Source organism: Trichosurus vulpecula, chromosome 2 (assembly GCF_011100635.1).
Source record: "Trichosurus vulpecula isolate mTriVul1 chromosome 2, mTriVul1.pri, whole genome shotgun sequence".
Lineage (NCBI taxonomy): Eukaryota > Metazoa > Chordata > Mammalia > Diprotodontia > Phalangeridae > Trichosurus > Trichosurus vulpecula.
In genome coordinates, this window is record NC_050574.1 from 139,747,061 (window position 1) to 139,761,356 (window position 14,296).

General features: G+C 37.8%; 1 protein-coding gene across 2 annotated transcripts in view; it reads left to right on the top strand.

The window, feature by feature from the left end:
• Positions 1 to 2,180: 2,180 nt before the first annotated feature.
• Positions 2,181 to 14,296, top strand: part of ALKBH8 (alkB homolog 8, tRNA methyltransferase) — a 48,015-nt gene continuing 35,899 nt past the window's right edge. The window contains exons 1-4 of one of the 2 annotated variants that reach the window (XM_036742749.1): positions 2,181 to 2,215; positions 7,556 to 7,691; positions 11,267 to 11,504; positions 13,766 to 13,897. In XM_036742749.1, the coding sequence (XP_036598644.1) occupies positions 2,202 to 2,215; positions 7,556 to 7,691; positions 11,267 to 11,504; positions 13,766 to 13,897 (520 nt within the window). In that variant the 5' untranslated portion in view covers positions 2,181 to 2,201. Of the gene's footprint in view, positions 2,216 to 7,555; positions 7,692 to 11,266; positions 11,505 to 13,765; positions 13,898 to 14,296 lie in introns of those variants that run through there. The other variant, XM_036742750.1, reaches the window with a different exon arrangement.

Genomic DNA, 14,296 nt, shown 5'->3' on the forward strand with positions numbered 1-14,296 from the left:
ATGACTAACTTTGATAGACTTGGCTCTCCTCAGCAATACAAGGCTCAAAGACAGCTCCAAAGGACTCACGATGGAAAAAGCTAGCTACATCCAGATAAAGAGTCTGAATGCAGACTGAGGCAAACTATTTGCTCTCTTTTTTTTTCCTCTTCTTTTTTGGTTTCGTTTCTTCTCTCTCATGATTTATTCCATTGGTCATAATTCTTCTTTGCAACTTGACTATTGTGTAAATAAGTTTAATGTGAAGGTTTATGCAGAATCTATATCGGACTGCATGCCATTTTGGGGGGCAGGGAGAAGGGGAGGGGAGGAAGGAAAATTTGAATGTCAAGAACATGGAGAACTAAGTGTTGTAAACTAAAAATAAAAAATCTAATAAAAAATTTTAAAAAGAGGTACACAAATAAGTAATTGTATCAAAACAATTCAGCCTAGTTATCTCTCTCTCTCTTTTTAATATGTAGGATAGTGAAAAAATAAGAGTACTGATGTTTGAGTCCGGAAAACACGAATTCAGAAACCCTGCCTTGATGCCTACTCTGTCAACTGGGTAGATTATTGAACCTTTAGGTGTCCCAAGGAAGTCCCTAGTTCCCACCCTAGGAGTTCTCCACCCAATGAAATCATCAATCCTTCTAGTATTCAGTAAAAGTGTAAGTGCCTTGGGGACCCAGAGCTCATTGCTTTTTATTCCCTGTAGTACTCATACCTAGTAAAGCTAGGCACATTGTAAACATTTCATAAATATTTGTTTCTTGTTGTTCAGTCACGTCTGACTCTGTTACCCCTTTTTGGGGTTTTCTTGGCAAAGCTACCGAAGTGGTTTGCCATTTCCTTCTCCAGCTCATTTTATAGATGAAGAAATGGAGACAAACAGGGTCACACAGCTAGTAAGTGCCTAAGGCTGGATTTGAACTTAGTTCTTCCTGACTCCAGGCCTGGCCCTCTATCTACTTTGCCATCTAGTTAATTTAATTAACTACAGGGCTTTAACTGAAATGACAGTTTTAGTGCAGTATACCTTTAATGGAAAGGAAAAGCATTTCTGAAGCACTAAATATGTGACCTTTGTGTCTCAATCCTGGAGGCCCCTTCCAGACCTGTAAAAAGTTTAGGAGAAATGATGTGGCATAAACACAACAACAACAACAAAAAAACCAATGAAATGGTTGCTTTAACAGAAAAGAATTTTTTAAAATTCCTAGCATTTGCATAACACTTCAAGATTTGCAAAATGCTTTTTGTATGTTATCTTATTCAATCTGGAAGGAGGTACTTTAGCCTCATCTTACTGATGAGTTAACTGAGGCAAACAGGTTAAATGCCTTGTCTAACTTCATACAAGTGGTGCAGATCTTAGGCTGAATTTGAACCCAAGTCTTCCTGATATCTTAGCCTATGAATTTGCGGGATCCCTCCACAGAATGTGTAAGAAAAATGGGCTGTTAGAAATCTCACCCTAGAAAAAGAGAACAGATAAGTGAGGTCGTTAAAGCTGTGAAAATGCAGCCAGGAAAAAACTGAGAAGACTTATATGAACTGATACAAAGTGAAATGAGCAGAATCAGGGCAGCATCTTACATAGTAATAGCAATATTGTAACCATGATCAATTGCGAATGACTTAGCTACTCTGATCAAGACAAAGATGCAAGACAATTCCAAAGGATCCATGGTGAAAAATGCTATGTATCTCCAGAGAACTGATGAACTCTGAGCCTGTTGTCTTCAATTACTTAATTTTTCTTACTTTTTTTTCAACATGGCTAATGTGGAAATGTTTTGCATGATTTCACATGTATAATTAATATCATAAATTAAATAGGTGAGGGAGGGAGTGGAGGAATGGAGAGAATTTGGAACTCAAAATTTTTTAAAATGAATGTTAAAATATAGTATACAAATTTAAAAAAAAATTTAAATGTGGCCACGACAAGCAGTTCTCTGCCACAAAAGGAAACCTTTCTCCCCCTCGCACCCCACGAAGAATTATGAACCTTAGCCCATGAGTACAAATTGTTACAGAAGGCGCAAACGCGGCCACCTCGCAGCACTTTAGAAAACAAGGACTCTCGGTCGTCAAGGGATTAATGGGTGGAGTGGGGGAGGGGGGCCTACGCTTAGGCAGGAGAGGAGAGGATTGTGGGAATTGTAGTTGATGCCCCGCGGGCTGATGGGAAATGGAGTGCCGCTCTTTCCAACATGGCTGCCCCCAGGTACGGCTTTGTGGGGAACCACGGGGAGGGTGGGGAAGGGGTTGTTAGGGCCGGCAAGGCCAGGGGAGCGGCCACGGGTCTTATGGAAGGAGAGTCAAGTCGTTGCCTCCTCCTGCTACTGCTGCTCCCATTTCCGCTCCATACTGGGCGGGTGTTGGAGTCGAACTCAGAGGGATTCTGGGACTGGCTCCTGGACCTGGGCCCCTGCGTGCGGTGTGCGGCGCGGGGGCCCCTGCGTGATACTCTGCGCGGTGTCTGCACTTGTGTGTGCCCCGTGGTTGCCTGGTGTTTGTGTGGTGTTTGCATTTGTATGGGCCATTTTTGTACATGTCTGAGATGTGTCCGCTTCCAGTGCTTACCTTCATTATTTCCAATTTATCCTGTACGTAACTTGTTTCCCCCATTGGATCGTGAGCTCCTCGAGGGCGGGACCTGTCTTTTACCCTTCTTTGCATTTTCGGCCCTTGGCACATAAGCTGGCACATAGTAGGCCCTTTAATAAATGTTCATTTACCGATTGAGGTGCCCCAGGCAATGCTCTTCCTCCACTTTTGGTTTCCTCACCTGGAGCTTCTTATATCATCGGTTAGGTCCAAAAAATATTATGTCGTGAGTATGCATTTGGGGGGTGTATGGATTCGAGCGTGGTGAGCTCATTTCTGTCTCTTGGCTCACCTCATCAGCCCGGCTCCTCTTCTCAGTATCCAATTCTTGGAGGTCCCTGTTTCTCCTGCTCATTAAAGTTCTTTATTGGTTCTGTATTCCAGACTGCTCACTCCTACTGTGGGCTCACACCTACTAGCACCCTCTGGGTGCTATCCATTTTTAATCATAGAGACTCGCACTTTATTTCTTATCCCGCTTTTTATCCCCTCCTGTTCCATCAGAGGAAGAGGTGAATCATAGCAGCAAAGTATGGTGGAAGCCAAGGGAGAGGAGGATGATTGACAGTGTCGGAAAGGCACCAAGGGACCGAGAGACCAAGTATTTTTCTTTCAAGAAGTTCGTCAGTGAAGCGAAGGAGAGAAACCCGGATTCTAATAACGTTTCCCACCACTCCTTTCAGTCTTCAAACAGTGATTCATCTGCTGTTCTTTTTCTAATTTTTTCTCTAAAAGTCCTGTATTTGGTTGAAGTAGGTTTAAGGTGACAGTTGGATTGAGTAGCAGAGTCGAGAGAAGGGTTTTTTAGGATAGCATACTTGTAGACTGAGAGGAAGGAGCCAGGGGAGAGAGAGATTGAAGACGTAGAGAAAGGCAGCATGACTGATGGAGCAAGGTTGCGGTGTAGATGAGAGGGATGAGGTTGAACGGTCTGATGGTGGGGTGAACTTTGGCCAGGAGGGAGGAGATCTGCCTCTTCTTTTGATACCAGATAGAGTGATAAGTTCAATTGTTAATGATTTTTGAGAGTTACAATCTGATGATCATTTAGGAATGAAGAAAAAGTGTATCTGATTATAATGTGAATTGGGGTAGAAATAGGATTCTGTTTATTAGAGATAATTTGCAGAAAACTCATAAACTTATTGCATTAAGTGAGATTGTATTCTATCAGTGTAGATTAAGAAAAAGTTTATATGTATATGGTCATACGGCTCCACCTGCTGGAAACTGGATTGCCAACTGCAAACATAAACTTACCCGGATTCTAGTAACATTTCCCACCACCCTTTGTCAGTCTTCAAACGTTGGTTCATCTGCGGTTCCTTTTATTCCCTCTGTTTCCCTAAAGATCCTGTACTTGAAGTAGGTTTAAGTCAAATCCAGGAGGCCTTAAATACCTAGCTAAGGATTTGAACTTGAATGATGAAAGTTACTAAAGAATATTGAGCAGTGGAGTGAAGTGATCAGAGTGGTGTTTAAAAAGATTAAATTTGGATGTGGTATGTATAATGGAGAGACTGGAAGAGGAGAGAACAGTGGGGAGCCTTGCAGCAGGTCAGGCAAGAGGTAATGAGGGCCCTGGTCTACAGTGGTAGCAGTGGGAATGGATATTTAGTCTGTGATATTTTGGGAGTGGAGTTGACCAGATGTGGTGACTTCTGTGTGGACAGGGAGGAAAAAGAGTTAGAGATCACTGAGATTTTGAACCTCATTGATTCTGGGAAAGTAATAGAAAGCTAAAATGAACATCAAAAAACCCCTGGTAATTCCCACTTGTTGTGTCTTCTTTGCATGGAAGCCATAAACATGCATAACTAGTATAGGAAAAATATCTAACCTAATGGGTTATTTGGGAGAGATTCTTAGGACTTTCAGATTCCATTAGAAAAGCATCATTGTGAAATGCTTCCTCTATCCCTAATGCGGGGAAGCCAGGTGCTGCAATGAGTGCCACTCCAGAAGTCAGGAAGAGTCATATCCTGATTTTAAATCTGTCCACAGACACTTATGTGACCCTGGGCAAGTCACTTAACCCTGTTATCTTAGTTTTCTTAGCTGTAAAATGAACTGGAGAAGGAAACAGCAAACTTCTCCTTTATCTTTGCCAAGAAAACCCCAAATGGGGTCGTGGAGAGTCAGACACAATTGAAAATGACTGAACAATATCTCTGACGCACAAAATGCGCCTTAACTCATTGTTTACTTTTTTGTATGTTTGATGATGAAAGTACCTTGTACAAATAGTTAATAATAGCTAGCATCTATGTAGCTCTTCAAGGTTCGCAAGGTGCTTTACATACGTTAACTCAGTTAGCCAAGTAGGCACTCAAATACTTGTTAAAGAAAGGAAGAAAATTAAGTGTGTTTTAAAAACAATCATTATAGAAGCAGGTGGAATGTTGATATGGGACTTTCCTTAATACTACAGTGGATCTCTGATCTCATTTCTAATGTGGGTAGCCTTCCATTGGTGCACATCATAACCTACGCATGCCTTTGATATGGAATGAATCTGTTTGTGTCCTTCCCTAGATTCTTCAAGGAGGATCCACTCAATTGTTAGATGCCTTCCTCTAGATCTTTTTCTGTTTCATCAGTACCATTTAAGAGCCCAGGTTGTCTGTCTGCTATCCCTTGCTCTTTCCACTTAACCAGTCCAACCTTCTCTTTTTAATCATATGTTTTCTTGATGGTATCTCTTGTACCAGAGGTATCAAATTTAGGCCCAAGGGGGAAGTATTTGGGAAGTATTTAACAAAATAATTAAAATGCAAAGCAATGTAATGCTCATTTGTGATTTTCTTAATCAGTATGCTGCCCTGTATAGGGATCTGTTTCTAAGTTTGACACTGCTTTCTTAAGCCATTTCTCTATGGTTCATCATTGAACCTCAAAATTGAACCTACAAACTCACTTTGTAGTCTTTTTGTGCATGTGCTAAGGACATGCAAGATTCCTTGATAAATGCAACCATAGATGAAACGTACTTCCCTCCTCTTGGGAGAGAGATGGAGGACTATTGGTGCAGAATGTTGCACATGTTATCAGACCCAGTTGTGGCCAGGTGGATAGAACTGGCCTTTAAGTCAGGAACACCTGGGTTCAAGTCCTTCCTCAAACATGGGTGGGGAACCTGTGGCTTCAAGGCCACATGTGGCCCTCTAGGTTCCCAAGTGTGGCCCTTTGAATCCAAACTTCACAGAACAAATCCCCTCAGTAAAAGGATTTGTTCTGTGAAGCTTGGACTCAGTCAAAAGGCTGCACCCAAGGACCTAGAAGGCCACAAGTTCTCCACTCCTGCTGTAATGCATGTTGATTGTACCACCCTGGACAAGTTGCTTATCTTCTCAATGCCCCAGGGTACTCTCTAGGATGATACAAAGTGGGTACTGATTTTAATTGGTAGAGGGAGTTCCTCATTAGGGTACCCCCTATTGTTGAAAATGCTTGGCCAGTCAAAATAAGAAAGTTAAAGGGTGGAGAAGATGGCTAATGGAAAGCAGCTCTGGATATAACTGGTATAAATAACAAAAGTCACACTATAAAAATTTTTAAAAGGCTATCACAGAAAATAACCATGTTCAGTGATCCTCAGATTATTAAAGTCAAGTAAGGAAGGAAGCAGAGAAATATATGTTTACCAAAGGTATTTACCCTTCCATAGAGGTTGTCCTACACAAAATCCACAAGGAAGAGAGGGTTGTCTGTATATTCTTATTTGTCATTTTATTGTCTTGATTGTATCAGCTCAAGAAGGTCCCTTCAGTGAGATCAATGATTTCTCAGAAGAGATCAGCCTAACCATTCATACAGGAAAAACTAAAGGGATGAAGATTATCTATTATTCAGACTAGCATAGGCAGTCCATTGAGTTAACACTTGTGTTTACACACCTGCCTGAGTATCTTTCTACTTACATTGTTGTTGAATCTGGCATTTATATGGCACTTTAAGGTTTGCAAAGCACTTTACAAATGTTTCATTTTATCCTCAGTGTCCCTTGGCAGTAGGTGCTGTCATTACGCTATTTTATAGATGAGGAAACTGAGGCAGATTGTTACTTGGAGTCACATAGCTAATAAGAGTATAGAGCCAGATATGAGCTCAGGCTTTCCCAATCCCATGTCCTGAACTCTATTCTGTGTGCCACCTCACTGCCTCAAATCATTTTCCTCACTGTATAGGCATCTGATAGTCATTGTGTATGTTGTTTTCTTGGCTCTGCTTACTTCACTGTGCATTATTAATTCATGTAGATCTTTCCATGCTCTCTGTATTTATCCTATTCATAGTTCCTTACAACACAGTAATATTCTATTACAATCATGTACTATTCATAGTGTGTTTAGCCATCCCCCAATTGATGAGTATTTACTTTATCTCCATTTCTTTACTGCCACAAAAAAAAATTCTAAATATTTCAGGATCCATATTTTTAACACAGACATTTTCTTGTCAATACTGTGTGGTTGGGAATCTGGGCTTGAATTCTAAGGAATCAAATTAACCCAGGGATCAGTGGAGACATGGATGGAAGGTACAAGGTACAAGGCAGGAATAGCATTTTTTAAAATTGTTCCTTGATAAGACTCGACGGAACATCCAGACAAAGAGCTTATGGAATCTGAATGCAGATTGAAATATGCTATTTTCACTTTATTTTTTTCATGTTTTTTTTCTTTTTGCAAACTAAATTTTTTTACATAATATTTCTCCTTTTACAACATGGCTAATATGGAAATGTTTTACATGATTGCACATATATAATCTATATCAAATTGCTTACCATTTATTGGGGGGAAATGGAAGGAGGAAGAAAATTTGGAATTCAAAATTTTATTTAAAAATCAGTGTTAAACATTGTCTTTACATATAATTGGAAAAAATAAAATACTATTAAAGAAGAAAAAAATTCTGCTTTGAAGATAAATATTGCATTCATATTTTTTTGCAGTGCCAGCAAGGACAACAGTGACCAAATTCATCCAAAACTTAGTAAAACTGAGAAGAAATTCTTGAGGAAACAAACCAAAGCCAGGCACACGTTGCTGAGACACGAAGGCATCGAAAGTGTATCCCATGCCACGGAGGTGCCTCAAAACTTTTATTATCACTTGATTGTAAATGTAACTGCCATGATGCTTTCAAATATTAATACATATTAATAGCCTCTTAAGTGAAATATGTTTGAGGAGATGTCTTACTTCAGTTACACTTTACGGTTACTTAACATTCTGTGTGGGATCATATCATGATCATATATAATTGTATAATCATATTTAATTCAGCCATATGAATTCCCATGGCTTTTGCTGGGTAGCTGGAAGAAGCTTATATTTTAGGACATGGTATCACTTAGGGGACTAGAGAAAGCCTGACTTCTAGTTCCCACTCTGTCACTTTACTCTGTGAGGGGGCAAATCAACTCATGTTTCTGAACCTCAATTTCCTCACCTTTAAAATGTGAACATCTATTCTATCTCTCATGATTATTGTGATGATCAAGGGAAACACTATATATTAATAACTGATAATAACTCATGTATATAGTGCTTCAGTATTTGCAGAGCACCTTCCAATCACCCTTGAGGTAGGTGATGCAATTATCATTAGCCTCATTTTACACATTATGAAATGGAACTTCTGTGAGGGCTCCAGAGAGTAAGTGACTGAATTGGGCTTTGAACCCTGGTCTCCTGACTCCAATCCTAGAACTCTTGCCATTATGCTATGTTGCTTCAAAACAATTACAAATATAACATGGTATTATTATTGCTTATTTTTTCAGTTTTGGTCCATTCTGAATCATAATATGGAGATTCTTAATGAATTTAAAACAAACATGAATAGAAAACATGGTTGACATTATTTGTTGGGAGGCAGTATGACTTCTGGCAGAGAAGAGGTCTAGCAGAGGAACTAAATTTTAATGGTGGGGGAATTTAAAAGAAATTTCTGATTAGGAGGATGGAAATAAAATGATAGATTAAGTGACTTTTAAATAAAGAGTTGAGGAACTGTTAAATGAAGAGATATTCAAAGAACTTCAGAGATGTTTAGCTATTTGCTCTCCCTGCACCTCAGCCTCCACCAATGGCACTGTTTTTGTCCTGAGGTTGCTGCTGAGAAACGGATGTCCCACCTGGTGCAGGATGTTCTGATTCCTGCACGGCTGTGCTTTTTATTTTCCCTATACAAGAACCATTCAACACAGTAGTAAGAAAAGAGATGAGAAGGGAAGACTTTAAGAGATTCTTAAACCATATTTGAGAGTCGTCTGGCTTTGTTTACCAGCCTTGATCAAACCACAGGTGACACCTGAAGAGTGAGGTTGCACTGGAACCTCTTATTTTATGTTTGAGGCTTTTCTGTGATAAGCATAATTGCACTCCAGCCCCTCCAGTCTTTCTTGGATGCTTGGATTTTTTTTTTACAAGTTTTTAGCATTTAACAGATTTCCCTTCAAATTATGGCTTAACGACCATGACAAAACAAGACTTCATAGACCTGATCTCCCACATGTCTTTGGCTCCTGGAGAAAATAAATTGTTGATCTTTTATCTGGCTTAAAAGACAGTTGAATTGTTTTGGATATCTAGAAAAAAATCTTCATTTCTGTACATTTTAACAGTGATTCACATGCTGTGGAAATGTATTTTTCAAACATTAATTCATTATTCTATCATTTGGCTAATAGGATCATTAACTAGAAGAGAGTCAAGAGGTAATTTAGTCCAACCTCCCTTATTTTGCAGATAATGAAATTTGTCCTAGAATAGTTAATTGAATTGCCCATGGTCATTCAGATAGTAAGTGGCAGAGCTGGGTTTTGAATCCAGATCTTCCAGCTTTTGAACCATTGCTGTGACTTTTAGAATGATCTACAAATGACTTAGAAAATACTTTTAAAGGAAACCATTGGTCTTCAGGACATTCTCTGAGGACTGCTGCCCTAGAGATAAGAGAAGTACTATGAATACATTAAGTGCTCCATAAATATTTTGTGTTTAGAAGAAAATCATTCAAACTCTTAAGTTTTAAACCAAATTTTCTGGATTTTAAAAAAGATTGTATTTTTCAGAAAAATGATAACTATTTTCAGATTATATCTGAAATATCACAAATTCAGATTTTATTTGAAAAATACACTTGTATGTAGATTTCACAATTAAAGATGAAACAGTGGCTAATATTGAGATGAGTTTGTTATCCTTTGACTAAAGCCAAAGGTTAAAGTTAGGTTTGTTAAAGTAAGGTGTAGGAGAGGAATAGTGACTTGAAGCATTAATATGAAATCTCCAGCTAACACTTGAAGGTTTAAAATGAAGAAAGAGGAATAAGATAAGAAAAGAAAGAAACTCTCCTCATTCCTGCCTTGTTCTTTTTCTTTCTTACACACTTTGTTTCTATCTTTTTTCCCCCAAAGGGAACAATTTTGGAACCTTGGCAGTCATCAGCGTTCTAGCCTGAGAACCTGTCGATCTCTCTGTCTCTCTAGCTCTCTGTCTCTCTTTCTCTCTCTGACTCTGTCTCTGACACTCTGTCTCACACACACACATACACACACACCTTAAATAACCATCTTATAATGAGGTCTTTTTGGCAGGTCATAGACTAACCTCTCATTATTAATGAAGTCTAGAAAGGACTCATATTAGATATATGAAATTGAATTTTAGTCTAAAGTATTTATTGTTATAGCAAGATTCCTGTGTGTGTGTGTGTGTGTGTGTGTGTGTGTGTGTGTGTGTGTGTAGGGAGGTTGGCCTTGAGAGATTATCTACTTTATTTTTGTTGTCATCAAGTTTCATTCTTTAAAGTTTTTATGGCAGGGACTTATATTTCCCTACTTGTTTTTGTTTGTGAAGGTCTGGTGAATCACAAACCAATCTTACCCTTGATGAGAGGCTTATTTCTGCTGTCTTTTAATATTCTCAGAAGTAGTAGATGATAAAGTAAAGGTTATGTGTCACCCAGACTAAACAGCAGATTTTTCTCTGTTCAAGGACTTGCTTGAGACCAGAAGAGTGTGTCATCAGAAGAAAAATACAAAGGAGAGAAAAAATATTTCCCTGAATAAAGTTTAGTATAAGGCAGCAAAAAAAAAAAAAATCCCATTTGCTCAAGTTCTGTGCCTCCTGGATGATGTATATCACTTATAGAAAACTTTGTCTGAAAGGGATTTTGTGAGGCTGTACATTGGCTGATTTAGCTAGCTTGGTGTTGGAGAAATTTTTACATGCGTTTCATCTTAAATAGAACTGATAATTAATGCTGCATTGGAGTGTAATTTTAAAAATCCAGTTGTTCTTGGAAATAATGTGAAATAGTTGTGTTAGGATGCCTTTGTGTGATTATGTTAAATTTATATTTATAGTTAATAAGCAAGATCCATATTTTGAATCTGGGCTGGTATGTATATTTTATTTTCCAAAAACCAACATCCACAATAAGTTGACATTTGCTATAGACACAAAGTATCAAATTAATTATATTTTGGGGTTCTTGTATAAAATTATTAAACCAATTAATCATTGACTAATTATAAAACAATATTCATTTTTTTTCCTTCTGGCATTATTGTTTTAATAAAATACTCTTTTAGGATAAACAAATCAATTTTGATTGCTAATGCCTCTTTTTTGTTTTGTTTTGTTTTCGTTAGAGCCTTGTTGTTGCCAATGGAGGTTTGGGTAATGGTGTGAGTAGGACCCAGCTGCTTAGGGTTTTAGAGAGATGTGGATTCGTGGAAGCTCTCTTAATGCCGCCTAACAAACCCTACTCCTTTGTAAGATATAGGATGAAAGAGGAATCCAAAAAAGCCTATGCAACCCTCAATGGAAAGGAAATGGTAGATGACTTGGGACAAAATATCACTCTGTACTTAAACTTTGTGGAAAAAGGTATTTTATTTGTTTATTCTCTGGGAACAGTTCTTGATTTTGCCTTGATTCATGTTCTTTTTTTTAAAATTAGGGCTTATAAAATGAAGATTAGTTAAATAACAGGTTTGTTTTGCCTTTGGAGCAGCTAGGTGGCACAGTGGATAGAGTGCTGGACCTGGAGTCATCTTCCTGAGTTAAAATCTGGCCTCACATTTACTTGCTGTGTGACTATGGGCAAGTCACTTAACTCTGTTTGCCTCAATTTCCCCATTTATAAAATAGCTGGAGAAGGAAATGGCAAACCACTCCAGTATCTTGCCAAGAAAACCCCCAAAATGAGGTCATAAAGAGTTGGAAGGACTGAAACAACTGAACACTAATGAACAACATGTAGCCATTGCTTCTATTGATAGAACAAATATGTCCGATTGGTATATGTTAAGTCATTATGGGATTCACAGTGCCTATCATAGCACTTAATCAACTAAAGACATTTTGAGATTCAGGTTCATTGTTGAGGATCATCATCCATGGCCATCTGCTTAAACTTAGGAAATGGAAGGAACTCTATATTTACTTGTCCTCTCAGGGAAGAATTTAATAGATCCAATTTACATTGCTTCAAAATGTGTTTCAAAAGGAAATTTTAAAGGATCATTTTAAAGAATGTTTTTGTGTTTTAAAAAATATAGTGTTTCATCTCTGCCTAATTGCAAAATTTTTCCAGTTTTAAATCCGTGGCCTAAATTTAGACCTCTCCCCCCATCCTCAATTAGATTATGTCTTAGTCTTTTATGCCTCTAATCAATTTTTTAAAATTAAAATTAGGAAACAAGTTTTCAGTAGAAGGCTAAATGTTGTCCCTATCATTTCCTGTCACTTGTTCTTTCTCCTCTACTAAGGACACTTATTAAAAAGTAGCCTAGAGTAAATGAATTTAGGAGCTTTTTCTTCTCTGAAATACAGTAATAGAATCTGTCAAATTTCTGAAGCTGCTGCACTTACATTTATAAACTTGCGACTTTTGAATGAGAATAGAACAAAATCAAAATTATTTTGGTATTTGTCAGCAGTGAATACCCACTGAACTGCAAATTCAGAAAGTGTTTTTGTCTTTTCTACTATTTCAGAGAAAAATGAAAGTTTTATTTAAGTTATATAAGTTTTATTTATGTTGATTTATGTTTTGTTCAAAGAATACCAAGCACAACTTTTCTTGAAACTGAAGCCATTTAACAAGGCTTTATCTATATGTCATTTGTACAACATACCACAGTACTTAAATTAGTGGACTTGTGATGATACAATACAATGAAATCAAATTAAGGTTTATAACCTATAGCTTACATTTATGTAGTACTTTATCCTCCCAAAGTACTTTCCATATGTTCATTTCAGTTCAACAGCAAGCATTTATTAAACACCTATCCTATGTAAGATTCTACAGGACTGGAATCTAGGTCTTCTCGTCCAGAGTCTATTGCTCTTTTCACTGTACCAGTTTGTGATTGCATGTATTTGGATATACCACGTGTTGTTGAAGGTATTTTAGCCTCTAGCAGACTTTTTTTTTGTTCCCTAATACTTTTAAGGGGCAGGTAGGTGCCGGGCCTGGAGTCAGGAGGACTCAGGAAATGGCAAAGAAAACCCCAAATGGAATCACGGAGAGTTGGACATGACTAAAAAAACAACAGAACAACCAAAGATACTTTTAAGCATGGGTTTCCCTGTACCTGTTTTCTGTACCCTCATCCTAATCAGTTATCCTTTCAGAATTGCAATTATATTTGGAGCCATTTGAAGGATAGTATGAAAAATTTCTCTTTTGATGTTATTAGTTTCTTAGAGAGTAGTGTGTTAGATTTCATTTCCTGTAGTTGACTTTAACCTAGCGTCCAGTGTTCTAGAAAAAGTAATTGTACATTAAGACTCCTCTATGAAATGACTAGAGAACACTTGATATTTCATTTAAAGAGGCCTGTCGTTGAGCACTTTAAAAATTTGATAAAGATTTTTTCTTGTATGAGATTAGAAAAAGTGATTTAATCATTATTGAACACAATACCTAAGTAAGGGCTGTTTTCTTTGTTACTAATTATGACAGTGGGTAAAACTCATTTCTTCTTAGTTTTTGCTTTTGTATTTTTCATATGTAATATTTAACTTTGGGTCAAATTTTATATTCTATATGTGAAATTTAGGGAATTTATGACTTGGAGTATGCATATATAGATGGAATTGCTATTTTATATGCAGTTATTTTCATCTTATTTCTCTAGTGCATTGGGAAGATCTCAGACCTCCAGTGTTACCTCCGGGCCTCATGATCGTGGAAGAAATTGTCTCTCCGGAGGATGAAAAAATGTTATTGGAAAGTATTGATTGGACTGACAGTTCTGTTGGTCAAAATGGTAAGTGAAAGTTACAGAAATCAAGTCTTTGCAGATCTCTTCAAGTGGCTGTCTTGGATGCTTTTTGTTTTTCTGTCACACTCTGATTGATACCTATTTTCAGTGGCATGAGTTCTTCAGTACAGCTTACCGCCTTGTTGTGGCTTCTCATCTTGTACCATGGTTACCTGGGCCTTTCCATAAGTCCTCTGTGGAGAATTCTCACAACGTGCTAGAGACTTTATTCTTATACCTTTGGTATCTTGGGGATACCAGTGTAATGTGTTCTGTGTTTTGGTTTTCCCCATTCTTTCTAAATGACTGTAATACAGGTTCTTGATGATGTATTTTACATCTCTTCTCAAATACCAGTTATCTGGTAGCCTGCTAAAACCTAATTACATCTACCTTATTTCCAGG